Source organism: Carcharhinus amblyrhynchos, chromosome 7 (genome assembly GCF_965287045.1).
Source record: "Carcharhinus amblyrhynchos chromosome 7, sCarAmb.v2.hapA, whole genome shotgun sequence".
Taxonomy (NCBI): domain Eukaryota; kingdom Metazoa; phylum Chordata; class Chondrichthyes; order Carcharhiniformes; family Carcharhinidae; genus Carcharhinus; species Carcharhinus amblyrhynchos.
The window spans coordinates 8,366,316-8,383,481 of record NC_137330.1 but is presented as its reverse complement, the minus strand read 5'-3'; the positions used below and the strand labels follow the sequence as shown (position 1 = coordinate 8,383,481).

General features: G+C 46.3%; 1 protein-coding gene across 3 annotated transcripts in view; it reads right to left on the bottom strand.

Annotated features, from left to right (window-relative positions):
• The window catches only part of arid4b (AT-rich interaction domain 4B), a 196,279-nt gene that overhangs the window by 11,876 nt on the left and 167,237 nt on the right, over positions 1-17,166 (bottom strand). For all 3 annotated transcript variants that reach the window (XM_080191891.1, XM_080191893.1, XM_080191892.1), the window contains 3 exons: positions 16,301-16,508; positions 13,883-15,052; positions 2,054-2,164 (listed from right to left, as the gene is read on the bottom strand). In XM_080191891.1, coding sequence (XP_080048017.1) covers positions 2,054-2,164; positions 13,883-15,052; positions 16,301-16,508 — 1,489 coding nt within the window. The remainder of the gene's footprint in view (positions 1-2,053; positions 2,165-13,882; positions 15,053-16,300; positions 16,509-17,166) is intronic.

Genomic DNA, 17,166 nt, shown 5'->3' with positions numbered 1-17,166 from the left:
GCTGAATAAAACACTGGCTCAGTCTCAACTAGAGCGTAAGGTCCAGGTCTGGGCACCATATTTATGTGAAGGCATTGGTGGGTAGAATCATGGAACCCTTACAGTGCAAAAAGAGGCCATTTGACCCATCGAGCCTGCACCAACAACAATCCCACCCAGGCCCTATCCTTGTAACCCCATGTATTTACTCTGCTAGTCCCCCTGACACTAGGGGCAATCTAGCATGGTCAGTCCACCTAACCAGATTTCGACTGTGGGAGGAAACCAGAGCATCTGGAGGAAACCCACACAGACACAGGGAGAATGTGCAAACTCCACACAGACAGTGATCCGAGGCCAGAACTGAACACAGATCCCTGGAACTGTGTGGTAGCAGTACTTACCACTGTGCCACCCCAGTGCAGGCAAGGTTTACAGGAATGGTACAGGGTTTGGAGGATTTCTGTAAGAAGTAACATCAACCTTTCTAAGGATTGGAAAAGCTGGGGTTGTCCTCTTTGAGGAATAGAGACTAAGACATGGTTTGATAGAGGTGTTCAAAATGACAAGGGATCTTTACAGGGTAGACAGGGAGAAAGTGTTCTCATTTGCGAAAGAGTCAAGAAAGGTTAATGTTACTTCTCATGGAAATCCTTCATCCCTGTACCATTCCTATAAATCTTGCCTGCACTGGGGTGGCACAGTGGTTAGCACTGCTGCCTCAGTGTCAGGGACCCGGGTCCGATTCCCGGCTTGGGTGACTGACTGTGTGGAGTTTGCACGTTCTCCCTGTGTCTGTGTGGGTTTACCAGATGCTCCGGTTTCCTTGCACAGTTGAAAGCTGGTTAGGTGGACTGGCCATGCTACATTGGCTCTAGGATCAGGGGAACTGGCAGGGTAAATATATGGGGTTACAAGTTTAGGGCCTGGGTGGGATTGTTGTTGGTGCAGGCTTGATGGGTCAAATGGCCTCCTTTTGCACTGTAGGGATTCCATGACTCCACCCTCCAATGTCTTCACATCCTTCTTAAATATAATGCCCAGATCTGGACCCTACACTCTAGTTGAGACCGAGCCAGTGTTTTATTCGGGTTCATGATAATAACTTCCCTTTGTAATCACTGGCACAATTAATAAGGCCCTGAATCCCGTGCACTTTTTTCAAAGTGATTGGCGATAGAATCAAAGACAACAGGAGGTAAGAACTTATTTTCGCAAAGCGAGTGGCTGCAACCTAGAACACTGTCTGAAAGTATGGCCGAGGAAGATTCAATCATAGCTTTCAAAGGGGAAACCGATGAAGATTAAAAAGTTAGCAGGATTAGAGAGGAAAGCAGGGGAGTGGAACGAGCTAAATTACTCTTGCAGAGAGCCAACATAAGCTCAACAAGCCAAATGGACCCATGCTTTAAACATTCAATGATTCTGCATGCAGTAATAAAATGGCAGCATATTCTCCAAGCGGGCATCTTCCTCTTCACTGTCTGTGTGGAGTTCGCACATTTGCACAGGAAGGGAAGAGGAAACCACTCCAAGCATACAATTTTCCTCGTTTACAGTTATGATTGTGAATGCAGTGTAATTTTGAGACAGAGAAGCAGCATCAGCCATTATTTATACAGAATCTTTAAAGAAGCAAAACTTCCCAAGGTGCTTTGTAGGAGCGTTAGCAAACAAATCCGCTATCAAATAAGGAGGTATTAGGACAGGTGAGGAATAACTTGATCAAAGAGGTAGATTTTAGGAAGCGTCTGACACAGAGAAGCAAGAAGTCAAGAGGCAGAGAAGTTTAAGGATGGAATTCCAAAAGCTTGGAGACTCGGAACGACTGCTAGTATCAATCGTTCTGTCACTGGGAGTCACAAAGCAGCTTGGGAGGAGGAGAGAAGATGGGGGAAAGGGGAGAAGGAAATCAGGAGGAAGAATGATCCCAAACTGTTTCAATACTTGTTGCAGATGCGGAAGAGCAGGTTTCTTCCCTGGCTGGGAGAGTTCATATTCACGAGAAAAGGAAACACATCATATCCCCAAAGAGAACAAACTGCTGAAGGTGAGAGGAAGTTAAGGGCCTCACCTGTCCGACTCTTCTTCTTATTGTTAATCCCTGAACGTTTGTGGCTGCGTTTTTGTTTCTTGGTTGAATTTCCTCCCTGAGCGTCTTTCGGTCTTTTGTGGCCAGTAGCAACTGGAAAGAAACAAAAAAAAAATTTAAATCATACTACAGATCAAACAATCTAAAAGTTTAATGGAGGTTAACAGATCATCCGAACTCTTAGAGCTCTGAACAAATCTCAGGGCTTGTTTAACCTTCTCTACCTTAAATACAACATGGACAAAAATGGTTGGCAAGTGCAATAGTTTACTGCAAGTACAGCCTGCAACACCCCAATCTAATGACATTATACTAATGGGCCATCTGTTTTCGATTGTCTAACATGAACATTTTACATTCAAACATGATAAAAGCTGACATTTCACAGCAGCACGATGTTGACAGATTGGCTCAGAGCAGGGCCAGTTGTATCGCAGTCTCTACACAAGAGGGCACCCTTGTCAACGACACGGAGCTTACAGGCCGTTTGGTAACACAACTCCACACTGTACTGTGATTAGCAAATCTCCACCCCCCCTCCAGCCTTTGCAAGGTTACCTTCTGCAGGAGACACCCGCTCTGAGAGCCAGTGTCCTTTACGTACAGCTTTGGGATTGCGCAACTCAAGGGTAATAGGTTACGAAAGTTTAAAAAAAAACGCTGCCAATGCTGAAAATCTAAAAGATGCTGCAAACACTCAGCAGGTCTGAACGATGAGGGAAACAGAATTCATGTCTCAGCTGATGATCTTGCCTCAGCAGAGGAAGATGTTAGATATTTAACAGTTTCTGAGCAAGAGCAACAGAGAGGAGAGAAGTGGGAGGGGTGGAAAAAACAAAAGGGAAGGTCTGTGATAGGGTGGAGGGCAGGAGAGATCGGATGACAGAGCGCATGATGGTGGAAGGGACAAAGGAGTAGTAATGAGACAAGTGTAGGAACAAAAAGTGGATCTGGAGGGATCTGTAATTGGTACAGCAGACTGGGGGAGGGGGAGGGAAAAATGGAGACTCTGTTCAGTTGGAGAATGGGCCTGGGAATGTAGTAGAGAAAGGTGGTAGGCCACGGGAGTGCAGGGCACCTCCCCACTGCGGCCTAACTTAGCCCAAATGTGGATGGGTTTGATTTCTGGCCCAGGAATGAAGTGCAGTGAAGTTTTATTTTAATATTGCTTCAGTCAGGGTGCCCTTCAGTCAGGGCAGTAGAGTGGTTAGCACTGCTGCCTTACAACACCAGGGACCCTGCCTTGGGACACTGTGGAGGTTGCACATTCTCCAATTGTGTGAGAGTTTCCTCTGGGTGCTCCAGTTTCCTCCCATAGCCCAAAGATGTACAGGATAGGTTGACTGACCATGCTAATTTGCCCTTTAGGGCTACAGGGATAGGGCCTGGGTGTGGTTGTTGTCAGTGCAGACTCAATGGGCCGAATTGCCTCCTTCTGCACTGTAGGGGTTCTATGATTCAGTCCTGTCTGCTCTTTCCCAGAAAATTTTTTCCGAGATTTATCTAATAGCTCAGCAGAGTCTCAGATGTCCCAAAGTGCTTCACAACCAGTGGGTAACTTTGGACAGGCAGTCAGTGTTGTCATGAAGGCATTCAGTAGCTAACTTGTAGAAAGCAAGATTCCCCCACACTGCCAACAAGATGAATAACCAGGTTATCTGTTTCTGGTGATGTTAGTTGAGGGATAAACATTGGCCAAGGTCTGCTCTTCTTTTAAAAATGCCCTGGAATCTTCAATGTCCTCTCAAAAGGCCAAACGAGGCCTCAGTTTAACAGCGCATTCCAAATACAGTTCGACACTCCCTCAATACTAGCACCTTGCCTGTATTTCGCTGGTTGTGAAGCACTTTAGGATGTGCTGAAGTCATGAAAGGTGCCACACGAATGTAAGTCTTACTCGTTTTTAATCACTCGGAGGGTCAGCTTCCACATTGATCAAATGGAGCTAGCTCCAGTGGGCTCATAGCAGTTAGCTCTGACAGCAATGGATAAGGGAGATAAAATAGGCATCAAAACACTTGAGAGTTGCGGGCGAATTCTCCCTCGGAAATTCATTATGGTGGAGTCAATGAGTGGAAAATTGCCCCCAAATTTGGAGATGAGAGAATGCGAGGAGTTGCTCCTCCAATCACAATCTAATCACTCCCCACTTTTTGAGCAGTTCATTGAAAAGCTGCAGGTGAGTATATCAGCACAGCAGCAAGCAGTGGGACAGTAAGTGCAGATGGGCTGAATGACAGCAGCTCAGATCCTGACTGCAGGAAACCCGGCCGGAGAGACAATAACTGGGAACACAGTTACCCTCACCACAGGGACACCCATACTGAACCCAGAGCTGCCGTTACTGGACAGGCCAAGGGAGGGAACAGCAGCCTGGATACCCCTCATCGGATTTGCTGGTCCCAGGATTCCAGGTGCCTGTATCGAGTTAGCCAGCTCCAGCAACTGCCACAACTTCCCAGGATGTTTACTGGACCCAAACCACACTATGGAAGTACAACACAGGGGTTTGGTCTTTTCCTTGATAGTCAAAAAGTTTATTTACCAGTGTCACAAGTAGGTTTACATTAATACTGCAATGAGACCACTGTGAAAATCCTCTAGTTACCACACTCAGACACTTGTTTGGGTACACTGAGGGAGAATTTAACACGGCCAATCCACCTAACCAGCACGCCTTTCAGATTGTGGGAGGAAACCGGAGCACCTGGGGGAAACCCACGCAGATACGGGGAGAACATGCAGACTCCGCACAGACAGTGACCCAAGACTGGAATTGAACCGGGGTCTCTGATGCTGCGAGGCGGCAGTGCTAACCACTGTACCATCTCAGGTTTATTCCCAGGATATAGCCATACAGATATTTGCCTCCTAACCACTCCCCATTGTCCCAAACATCTCTCTTTATTTCTGTGATCCTAATCTTGAATCAACAATGTCCATCAGCGGTGTCCCTTTAACAACATAAGCAACAAACAAACTATTAACACCCATGCTCCAGAACCACAGCCACCGGTATCGAGTGACCCAGCATCACTGCAACTAGAGATCATGACAGATTCAAAGCAGGTGAGCTGGAGCAATGATGATGAGATGTTCCAAGCAGGTGAGTGAAACCGAGAGCGAGATATGAGCGTGAGAGCAAGACTCCAAGGGGGTGAGAGAGAGAGACACACACACAAACTCCCGTGTGGGGGGGAAACAGAGAGAGTGCATAAGCGAGAAAGTGAACAAGAGAGTGAGAAATGCAGGCTTCAGGAGAGTGTGAAAGATAGAGAGAGCGAGAGAGAGAGAGAAAAAAAGATAGACAGACATACAAACAGAGGCACAGACTCCAAGGTGGCAAGAGAGGTGGGAGAGAGCGGTGGAGCAAGACAGCTATACACACAGTCTCCAAGGGGTATGTGTCAGAAAGACAGCAAGAGAGAGAAACACATACACAGAGAATCTGAGGGAGTTAGACTGAGTGAGAGGAGGGCTGTGAAGTGGGGTAGCATTTGGCTCCTGACTAATACATCTTATAGTTTTTTTTGCCTCTTAAGTTATAACATAAGGCTATACTGAATCAGTGAATGAACATTTCAAAATTATCTCCAGACAGAGAGACAAAGGGTCCAGGAAGGAGACAAGTGGAGAAACAGAGGGTTGGGGAGGGAGGTGAAGAGATGGAGGGTCAGGGAGGGAGGTGGAGAGATGGAGGGTCGGGGAGGGAGGTGGAGAGATGGAGGGTCTCGATGGGAAGGAGGTGGAGAGATGGAGGATCGGGGAGGGAGGCGGAGAGAGATGGGGGTCTGGGAGGGAGGGAGATGGAGAGTCCAGGATGGAGCTTGTTTTTGAAAAGGGCTGAACATGTGCTAATACGAAAATAGCTGCAGCACCACTGGGGAACATCCAAAATCACCAAGCACACTAAACATAAAATCTGCTATTCGGATTGCTATACTCCGTATAAACAAAAGACAAACGTGAAATGTGTTTTGGCTTTATGTCAGTACCATTAAACATCACTAGATGGCATTTACTCACTAAAACACACACAACGCAAGATGCAGCAATCATTTCAAAGCTGCGACTCAATACATTCTGTTTTCCAATTTAAACTTTTCCGCTCTGATTCCTTGTCACTCATATTATTGAGCACATTAACACTGTAGTTATTAGTAGGGACTGATTCTATTCCAATTCAATCTTTCAACAAACTATTAACAGCTTATATAGAACTGACGAATAAAACATCCCAAAATGCTTCACAGGAACATTATAAAATAAAGTACAGCACCAAGCCAGATAAAGCGATATTAAGACAGGTGACCAGAGGCTGGTAAAGAAGGTTTTTTAGGGCTATATGAAAGGGGTTTGGGGGTGAGTTACCTCCGTTGGCTGCAGAGCGTGGTGCAGAATGCTGCCAGTGCACTCAATCCCCTGTGGATTTATGGGCTGACAGCAAAATGCCTGCAGAGCATGATGGGAAAAGAAACCAATCTTGCACGAGCATAAAAACTGCTGCTGTTGCAAAAAGCTGCAGAAACAGGAGTATTACAAAGAACAATGGACAGAGGGGAATCTTGATGAACCGGTTCCTGTTTAAGTCTATTACGCCGTACAGGGGGGTTCCATAGAATCATGGAATCCCTACAGCACAGGAGGAGGCCATTTGGCCCATTGAGCCTGCACTGACCGCAATCTCACCCAGGCCCTATTCCTGTTATTCCACACATTTACTCTGCTAATCCCCATATACTAATGGGCAATTTAGCCTGGCCAATCCACCTAACTTGCACATTTTTGGACTGTGGGAGGAAACCGGAGCACCCATAGGAAACCCACATAGACATGGGGGAATGTGCAGACTCCACGCAGACAGTGATCCAAGCTGGGAATTGAACCCGGGTCTCTGGCGCTGTGGGGCGGTAGTGCTAACCACAGTGGCACCAATGAGACAGCAGAATCTGGGCCAGGTGTGAATGTGTGTAATGACTCGGTATAAAAGGAAAGCACATTGGAGACTGAGCAGCAACAGCTCCGGGAACGAGCGCTGTCGAAGGAAGCCCTGATTCCGGGACTCAGAGACACGCACCCCGATGAGAGGGAGACTGATCAGCTCGCTTCATAGTGGGTAGTATTTTGTTCCAAGTCGTGAGGCTTGGTGCTGATATGTAAATTAGTCTGAAGTCATTGAGCACCAGTCAGTAAATCATAAAGTGGATTACACTGCGTGAACACAGCCTTTAGGTGGCTTTGTCCTTGACTCAAGTTGTCCCAAGGGTGAAGCACAATACCCTGGACCAGCTGTGGTAGTTCACACCTGGCCCCATGTTTGATGGGCCCCTCAAGCTATATAATCATTTCTCTTTCTGTCTGACAGAGAGAAAGGCATATCTTGGACTACAGCTAATTACCTGAACTGAGGAAAGCAAGATGGAGAGGTGTAAGGAAGATACTCCAGAGCTTAGGGCCCAGGCAACTAAAAGGTGGGCTATCAATGGTGGGGCAATTAAAATTCAGGATGCTCAAGAGGCCTGATCTCGAAGGGTTGTGGAACCGGTGGAGATTAAAGATAGGAAGGGCTAAAACTACCAAGGGATTTGAAAACTACGATGAGAATTTTAAAATCCAGACATTGTTCAATTGGGAGTCAATGCAGGACGGCAAGCACAGCTGAATGGGATTTCCTGTAAGCTAATACTGGCCTTAGATTGTCAGAGGGTAGAATGTAGGAGACGAGCTCTGAGTGCACTGGAATAGTTAAATCTCGAGGGAATGAAGGGATGGATGAGGCTTTCAGCAGCTAATGGCTTCAGACAGGACAATGTTACCAAAATGGAAATGGGAATAAGGTTGGAAATGCATCTCTGGGCTAAGTATGATATCAAGATAATGAACAGACTGGTTTGATTTTAGACTGTTGTCAGGACGTGGAATGCAGTGTGCAGTTAGGAGTTTGGAGCAGGGACCAAAAACGATGCTTTCAGTCCTCCCGAAAATTTATTGATGGCACAGTGGTTAGCACTGCTGCTTCAGAGCGCCAAGGACTGGGTTCGATTCCCAGCTCGGGTCAGTGTCTGTGTGGACTCTGCATGTTCTTCCCGTGTCTGTATGGGTTTCTTCCGGGTGCTCCAGTTTCCCCCCACAGTCCAAAAGATGTGCTGGTTAGGTGCATAGGCCATGCTAAATTCTCCCTCAGTGAGCTTACATTAACAGTGCGATGAAGTTACTGTGAAAATCCCCTAGTCGCCACATTCCAGCTCTTGGTCGGGTACACTGAGGCCAATGCACCTAACCAACATGTTAGAGGGAGAAAACCACAGCACCCAGAGGAAACCCATGCAGACTCCACACAGACTGTGACCCAAGCTGGAATTGAACCCAGGTCCCTGGCACTGTGAGGCAGCAGTGCTAACCACTGTGCTGCCCATTAGAAGCCGTGCCGCCAATTTAGAAGAAGCTGAAGTGAAGGAAACATCTTCTTCAGCATAACATGGTTAAGATTCTGCACTCTGGAAAAATGAGTTAAAATTCTTGTTAGTTGAAGGATTCCTAACCGTGAGTTGAATTTCTGGTATAGCCAAATTGAGGAAAGCAAGCAAGGGAGTTCTGAACCAAGGTGGCTATACTCAAAATGCCAGAGACACTTATACTCAAGAGGAGTTTGCAAACTTAGGACAGTTGCTGGCAATTTGAAGGGACAAACTTAGTAAAGTAAATGAAGGCCCAAGAAATCTCAGCCCACATACAAATCGTGGCACAGTCTCCAAACCAAGTGCTTAATCTTCAAAGGTCTGAATAGTAGCTAGGATTTTGAGGTGGAAATCAAAAAAAGTATAAAAAGAAAACAGAGCGAGGACACTGGATTTGGAGTATAATGGGAGACCGGTGGAGTAGTGGTACAGTCAGTGAATTAGTAATCCAAAGGCAAGGCTAATAGTCTGGGGGATACGAGTTCAAATCCCATCGAGTCAGCTGATGGAATTTAAACTCAGACAATAACAAATCCTGAATGAAAGTTAGTCTCAGTGATGGTGACCATTAAAGTATTTACTGATTGTCATAAACCCATCTGGTTCACTATTGTATTTATTATTAGTGTCACAGGTGGTGGTGTTTGTTATCATTGCCTGCTGCCCTTGCCCTTCTAGGTGATGCAGGTCATAGGTTTGGAATGTACTACTGTAGGAGTCTTGGCAAGTTGCATAAATATACCTTATTGATGGTATTGTGCATTGGTGGTGGTGGATGTGAATATTTAAGGTGGTGGATGTGGCACTAATCAAGCGGGTTACTTTTTGCTGGATGGTGCTGAAGTTCTTTAGTGCTGTTAGAGTTGCATTCATCCAGATGAATGCAGAGTATTCCTCCACATTTATGATTATTACCTTGTAGATGGTAGATAGGCTTTGGGGAGTCAGGAGTCACTGCAGAATTCCCAGCCTCTGAGCTGCCCTGCAGTTACAGTATTTATGTGGCTGGTCCAGTTAAATTCCAGTAATGGTAATTCGTAGGATGTGAACGGTGTGGTACTCAGTGAATGTTAAGTGGAGATAAGTTCTTTGTTGTTGGAAGTGCTAATTGCCTGGTACTTATGTTTTGTTGTGGGCTTCACTAGTCAGGCTTAAAAAATGTTGTATAAAGTCATGTTCCAGCCCATTCAACTTTCAAATCAGCCAATTAGGATTCCAGATTCTGCAGAGAACGCCAGTCTGTTGATTCTGGCTGTGTTGTACAGTATGGTAGCCACAGCCTCTGATGCCGTATTACAACCAGTACAGGTTCTGCTGCACAAACAGGGCAGTTACTTCTCTATGTTTGACAGTTCATAGAATCATACAATCCCTACAGTGCAGAAGGAGTCCATTCCGCCCATCAAGTCTACATCGACCACAATCCGGTAACACAGTGGTCAGCACTGCTGCTTCACAGCTCCAGGGGCCTGGGTTCGATTTCCGGCTTGGGTCTCTGTCTGTGTGGAGTTAGCACATTCTCCTCGTGTCTGCGTCGGTTTCTTCCGGGTGCTCCAGTTTCCTCCCACAGTCCAAAGATGTGCGGGTTAAGTTGATTGGCCATGCTAAAAACTGTCCTTAGTGCCCTAAAATGCGTAGGTTAGAGGGGTTACTGGGTAAATATGTAGGGAAATGGGGGTAGGGCCTGGGTGGGATTGTGGTTGGTGCAGACTTGATGGGCTGAATGGCCTCTTCCTGTACTGTAGCGTTTCTGTGATTCTAATCCCACCCAGGCCTGATTCCCGTAACCCCACATATTTACTCTGCTAACCTCCCAACACTAGGGTCAATTTAGTATGGCCAAGCAACCTAACTGCACATCTTTGGACTGTGGGAGGAAACCAGAGCACCTGGAGGAAACCCACACAGACACAGGGAGAACGTACAAACCCTGCACAGACAGTGGCCCGAGGCTGAAATTGACTCGGGTCCCTGGCACTGTGAGGCAGCAGTGCTAATTACAGTGCCACCGTGCTGCCCAGACAAGAAGTATTTTCTTTCTTTGGTCACTGGGTATATAGTCTGGGGTGTGAAGAGCTGAAACTTGTCCTGGAGTCCTGCGCCAACATCCCTCCCCTGACCAACCCCGCTAAACGTGGATTAATGTTTGACACTTGTGCAACCACTGATATGCTGCAATTGCTAACATGATAGCTTCAATAAGGATCATGTTGGTTATGGGGAGCTGTTAACATACATGATGAACAGATGAGTTGCAATGTAAAATGCAGGTTTTACATTCTAACAAGTGGCCAGCACGGAAAAATATTTCAAATACTTCAGTTATGGAATAGTTACATTTTCCATTATTTGACCTCCTAGTCTGCAACACTAACTGAAAGGCAGAGGAGTGCCTTTTCATGTTAAAAAAAGGATATATTTTCAGTACAGTTATTCCCGTATTATGGAGATCAAATTATAAATTAATTTAAACTGAGTTATAATTAAATGTTGTTTTAATTTTGATATATCAAATGAATCCTTGCTCCAGTGTGAAGTTAGTGTAACCATCTTAGTCCTTCATGTAACTAGACTCCCATCACTAGAAGCACATATCAGCAGTTGATGGTCAGGCCACATTTCAGGTTGGGGACAGACAGAACAGTGTGTACCATGCACAGTGTGGCCATGTTCAGCATCGGTATAAGATGCTGAATGACCTGTTTTTACGCTGCATCATTCTCTGATGCTCATCTTTCTCATAGTGCAATGAGGCAGAGATCAATATCCCGAACGCTCTTACGTCCACAAGCTGCTCAATCACAAACTGCCCCGAAGCCTGAGAACGTCACTCAGATCAACTCAATCTCTTGTACTAGTGAGCAATGCAGCACTGAATCAAAGCTTCTTCAGGAGCAGCTCCCGAACCCACTTTCTCCACCACCTGGAAGGACCAGTGCAGCAGACACATGGGGACCACCACCTGCAAATTCTTCTCCAAGCCACACACCATCCTGAAGTGGAACTACACCACTACTTTTCACTTGTCACTGGGTCAAAATCCTGAAATTTCCATCATAACATCAGCAGGAGTATATTTACACCGCAGGACAGCACAGGACCTGGTTTGATTCCCAGCTTGGGTCACTGTCCCTGCGAAGTCTGCACGTTCTCCCTGTGTCTGCGTGGGTTTCTTCTGGGTGCTCCGGTTTCCTCCCACAGTCTGAAAGACGTGCTGGTTAGTTGCATAGGCCATGCTAAATTCTCCGTCAGTGGACCCAAACAGGAATGTGGCGACAAGGGGATTTTCATAGTAACTTCATTGCAGTGTTAATGTAAGTCTACTTGTAATACTAATAAATAACCTTTTAAACAAGTTGAGGAAGGTGCCATTGGGGATGACCATAAGCTACTAGCCTGGACAACAACGTACGAGTTTCAATTTAAATAAAAACTACAATTCAGCAAAATATCTAGAAAATCCACAAGTGAAAAAATGCTGGTGTAAATTTAAATTTGACTTTTTGAAGTTTTCTCCTTCCTGAAGTTAAAGTGATTCTGTGCATTTGTCTTAATGCAAAACCGATAAACTAAATTAATCAAATTCAGGGATAAAGCAAGAAGGGCAGCCCCCAAAAAGAAGGAAACCATCCAAATCAAAAAGACAAAGCATAAAGGAAACTTAAAACATCAAAATGTGATGAAAAGGGTCAATAAGGCATCCCAGCTCCTGCAGGGCTCAACAGGCACAGAAGGTCCCAATGCTGTCCATGGACTCCACATGTTCCCTGGCCGGCTGTGAATGTAGCCTCGGTAGAGGGCAGACAGTTGGGTTGCACAGCCCCCTTGGTCGCCTGCTGTCTGGACCTATTTATGGCGAGTCTGTCTAGGCCAAGGGGCAGGCTTGTGAGGGGGTCCTCTGCCCTCCCCCCCCCGTGCACTGGGTGCCCATGGATCAGGAGTGTGGGACTGAAGTGCAAACAAAACATCAATAAGATGCTTTTCCAGTAACTGAAAGGGAACTGCAGAATATAACACAAAACGTAGGCATGGTCCATGGACCCTGCCAAATCGCAAAAAGGGCCAGTTTCCGGAGAGTCTGTGACCAGTGCAGTTTACGAGTGAATGGAACTGCTGCACTTACCAGCCTCCACCCCCAGATCCCCGATGTATTGGGGTAGGATCCCTCCTCAGAGGGGACCTCTGCTGCTGGATGGCAACAAGGCACGGACAACAGGTGAGGACACAGTAGTAGAAGCTGTGTAGCAGCAGCCCATACAGGAAACACCTCATGTCGTGGCAAAGGGCACGGAGGGCATTTCCACAAGTTAGCTCAAACTGGGGGGTGCCAGACCCGGGAAAGAGGGTCTGGGTTTAGGGCCAACATGACTTACTGTCTGAGCAGGGGTATGCTCGGACAGGATCCCATCGCACAGTTGTGCTTTCTCAAGACCACATGTGACATTGGGTTCGAGCATGACTGTTCTAAGGTCATGAATGGCACTGGCCATGAACTGAATGTCTGCTGCTGTGTGCCCAGCCAGCTTGTGGGGTCAAAGTAATTCAATCCAAAGCAGCGAGCTAATAAACAAGGTCTGTCACATGAAAGAAGCCTTTATAACTTCTCGGTTTACTGGCTGGATTCTTCACGTCCTGTCAATGATGCACCCCCCTCGCCAAGGGATGCATTCAATAAGAAACTATATTCACAGCAGAGAGAGCAGAAGATCCTGCTGTCAATAACAGGCTGTCTCCTTCACCCTCAAACGTGTGTTTGGTGACGGGTTGCTCAGTAAATCTAGTGGCACAGTGGATAGCATTGCTGCCTTGCAGCGCCAGTGACCTGGGTTTGATTCCTGGTTTGGGTCACTGTGTGGAGTCTGCACATTCTCCCCATGTCTGCGTGGGTTTCCTCTGGGTGCTCCTGTTTCCTCCCACGGTCTGAAAGACATGCTGGTTAGGTGCATAGGCCATGCTAAATTCTCTCTCAGAGTACCTGAACAAGTGCCAGAGTGTGGCGACTAGGGGATTTTCACAGTAACTTCATTACAATGTTAATGTAAGCCTACTTGTGACTAATAAATAAACTTTACTTTAAATCCCACTCACTGTTTTCAAAAATAGCACTGATATTAAAGTCCATGTTAACATTCTCTCATATTCTCTTTCTGAAGTCAATTCACTACATCCCATGGTTTAAAGTTGCACCTACACCATAGCTGCAATGTTGATGCTAAGCGGTCTCATAATATCGGAGAGGTGGCCTGACCTTACTGTAAATAGACTTGTGAAGAAGCGAGATTCACCCCACTCCACTTTAGACACACAATCTCTTGTGGTGAATGAATGCTTTTGTTTTTGCACAGTTCCTTACCTTTCTCCTTATGTTCTGTCTCGGGTTGATTGCTGCTACTGGAGCTAATACTGGCGTCAAACCCTGTTGGGGAGACATTGCCCTCTGACTGCCCCTCTTGCAGCTCCCCAGTCACACTGTCCACCTCATTGGTGCTGTCAGTCTCACTTTTAACACTGTGCATTTCCTCCTGACTTGGAGCCAAGGCTTGTGGGAGCACAGTGCTTGGCTGCGGCCTGGTGGGCTCTGTCACTGTGACTGAGACGGGAGACTCAGGAGTGGTGGGTGGAGTGTTGAGCACAGAATTGCTGCCGCTGCTGGGCATCTCGCCTTTCTTGTCCAGCTTTTCAGTTGGCTTCTCTTCACTGGGCCTGACTGGGGAGATAAGCGATGGCGCAGTTTCCACTTCCAGGGAGGGCAACCTCTCCTCCTCTTTGGCAGTCTCAGCTGGTGCCTCGGGTTTTGGCTCTTCCGGTGCCACGGGTGGGGATGATGTGGTCTCGGTATCGGAATCAGAGAAGAGCTCCTTCAGGACTTTCTTTGGCCACTGGATCTGGATGCTTGACCACACATCTTTCCGGTCCTTCACTTTTGCGTTCTGAACCCTTAATTCAGAATTGTTTAAAAGCTTGATCCTTTTCTCAGGTATTTCAGAGAAACTGGAAAACAAAGCAGTTGTGTGCAGAGGTTTCCTCTTTTCCTGTAGACCGTTATGTTTCCTGGAGGGGGAGTTTTTCACTTCAATCCTTTCACCTTCTTCATCTGAGCTGCTGCTGCTGCTGCTGGTTATGTTGAGGGGAGATTCTTTGCCCTTTGACCTCTCGCCCTTACAGTTAGGCGACCCCTTTTGTGCCCAGTCATCAGCGCCCACCTTTTTCCTCCGGGAACGCTTCATGTGCGATTTTGTCCGCCTCTCTGTTGGTTCTTTCTGGCCTGTGGGTTTTGTTCTCATGGTTTCCTCTTCCTCGTCATCAGAATGCTTCCCCCTTCTTACCCATTCCAGGGAATCTGAGATGCTTTTCAACTTAGTGCCAGTCGGGGGTATTCCAGGCAGCCCGGCAGTGGTTAGGTGCTGAAAGGCTGGTTCCTTTCGCTCCTGCATTGCTGTGTCCTCTTGTGGGCCTTTTCTCCAGGTGGCTTCACGTTGAGTGCCATCATCATCATCATCGCTCTCCTCAGAACTTCCAGAACCTGTTAATATAAAACACAGAAATAAAATAAACATGACTTAAGTAACGCAGCACCATTCCAATAAACACACAAAAAACACGGCGAAAAACACAGGTTACTTCATCAACCATCTCATTGCTGTTTGTGAGGTCTTAATTGTGTGCAAATCGGTGCCATTTGTGTCATTACAATATTGCCTGCCATTCAAAAGTACTTCAATGATTATAAAGCTCTTTGGAAGCTCTTGAGATTGCGAAAGGCTTGATTATAAATACAAATTGGATGTGTAGGGTACAATTTCAAAATCAGAAGGTGAACAAAATATAGTGATCAGTGAGGAGGCTGATGACAGACAACAAGTAGATATAGACAGGTCAGTGTCACAAGTAGGCTTACATTCACACTGCAATGAAGTTACTGTGAAAATCCACTAATCGCCACACTCCGGCGCCTATTCGGGTACACTGAGGGAGAATTTAGTACGGCCAATGCACCTAACCAGCATGTTTTTGGCATTGTGGGAGGAAATTGGAGGAAACCCACACAGACACGAGGAGAATGTGCAAACACTGCACAGATATTGACCCAAGCCAGGAATAGAACCCGGATCCCTGGTGCTGTGAGGCAGTGGTGCCACCCAGGAAAACATGGCAGACGGAATCTAATGCAGAGACATAGGAAGTGATGCATTTAGTAGGAAGAAAAAGAGGAATGAAAGGAGGTAGAGTGTCCTTAGAGAAGGTACTTGAACAGAGACCTGGGGTTATATGCTCACAAATTGTTGCAGGTAGCAGTAGGCTGCTGTTCTTCCATCATCACTAAGTCCAGTATAACGGCATTTTGGCTGTGCCTACACCATGTGGTCTGCAGCTATTCAAACAACGTGGCTCTCCGACACTGTCGAGGACAAGTGTGGAGGGGCAATAAATGCTCACGTCCCAAGGAACACATTTTAAAAACAAACTGAGATGACATGAAGCTTGAGAATTCACCAGAGGAGGACTGCAGCCTTGGAATCAGTCCAGGATGGTTTATTAATAACATTAGCTGTAAAATTCATGAGGGTGCTTTCATTCAGCTAGCTTTCCCTCGTAGCTGACAGCAGCAGCCACAGCTTAATATTCTGTGCTAATTATAATTGGTGGTGTCTGCGACAGAAGTATTTGGTGAAAATGATGTAACTTTCATCGAACAAATTACAGTTCAGAATATACACTGCAAATCAATTAATTATTTTCTTGCAGTCCTATTTGAAAGTAAATGCATTACCTTGTACTCCATTAAGGATGGAACAGCCTTCTGTGGGATTGTCTTGTTCACAGCTTCTCGTTCCAACTCCAATAACTTTCGGAGAAATGTCAGAAGATAGCGTGTGAGCTGGGGACTTTGAGAAGCGACGAAGCCGGGCAGACTTGCTGGGTGATTTATCTTCTTTATCTTTTTTATCACGCCTTTCTTTCTCTTTATCCGCTTTGCTCTGAAACGTAGATGGACATCACAAATTTTTCTTCTGCCAAACACCATTTTGTTTTCTGGACTAACCTTTGGCTGGGACTGCTTTTATGCAGAACTGCTCGGATTGTGTCTAGAGTACTGCATTCAATTCCAGGTGCTACATCGAGCAAGGTTTCAGTGGCCTTCAAGGAAGTATAAGCTAATTTCACCAAAATGATACTGGGCCTAAAATGGATTCAGTTATTACACAAACAAGGTTTGTGATTCCTGAAGTATATATGACTAAAGGGTGATCTAATTTGTAGAATCATAGAATTCCTACAGTGAGAAGGAGGCCATTCAGCCCACTGAGTTTGCACCAACAACAATCTCTCCAGGCCCTATCCCTGTAACCCCATACATTTAGCCTGCTAATCCCCTGACACTAAGGAACAATTTAGCATGGCCAATCCATCTAACCTGCACATCTTTGGAGTGTGGGATGAAACTGGACCACCCGGAGGAAACCCACGCAGACCTGGGGAGAACGTGCAAACCCCACACAGGATAGTGACCCAAGTCGGGAATTGAACCCAGGTCCCTGGTGCTGTGAGGCAGTAGTGCTAACCACTGTGCCACCGCAGAGGTATCTACGATGGGTAACTGTTCTGATATGGTGGGAGACAGACAGACAGACACAC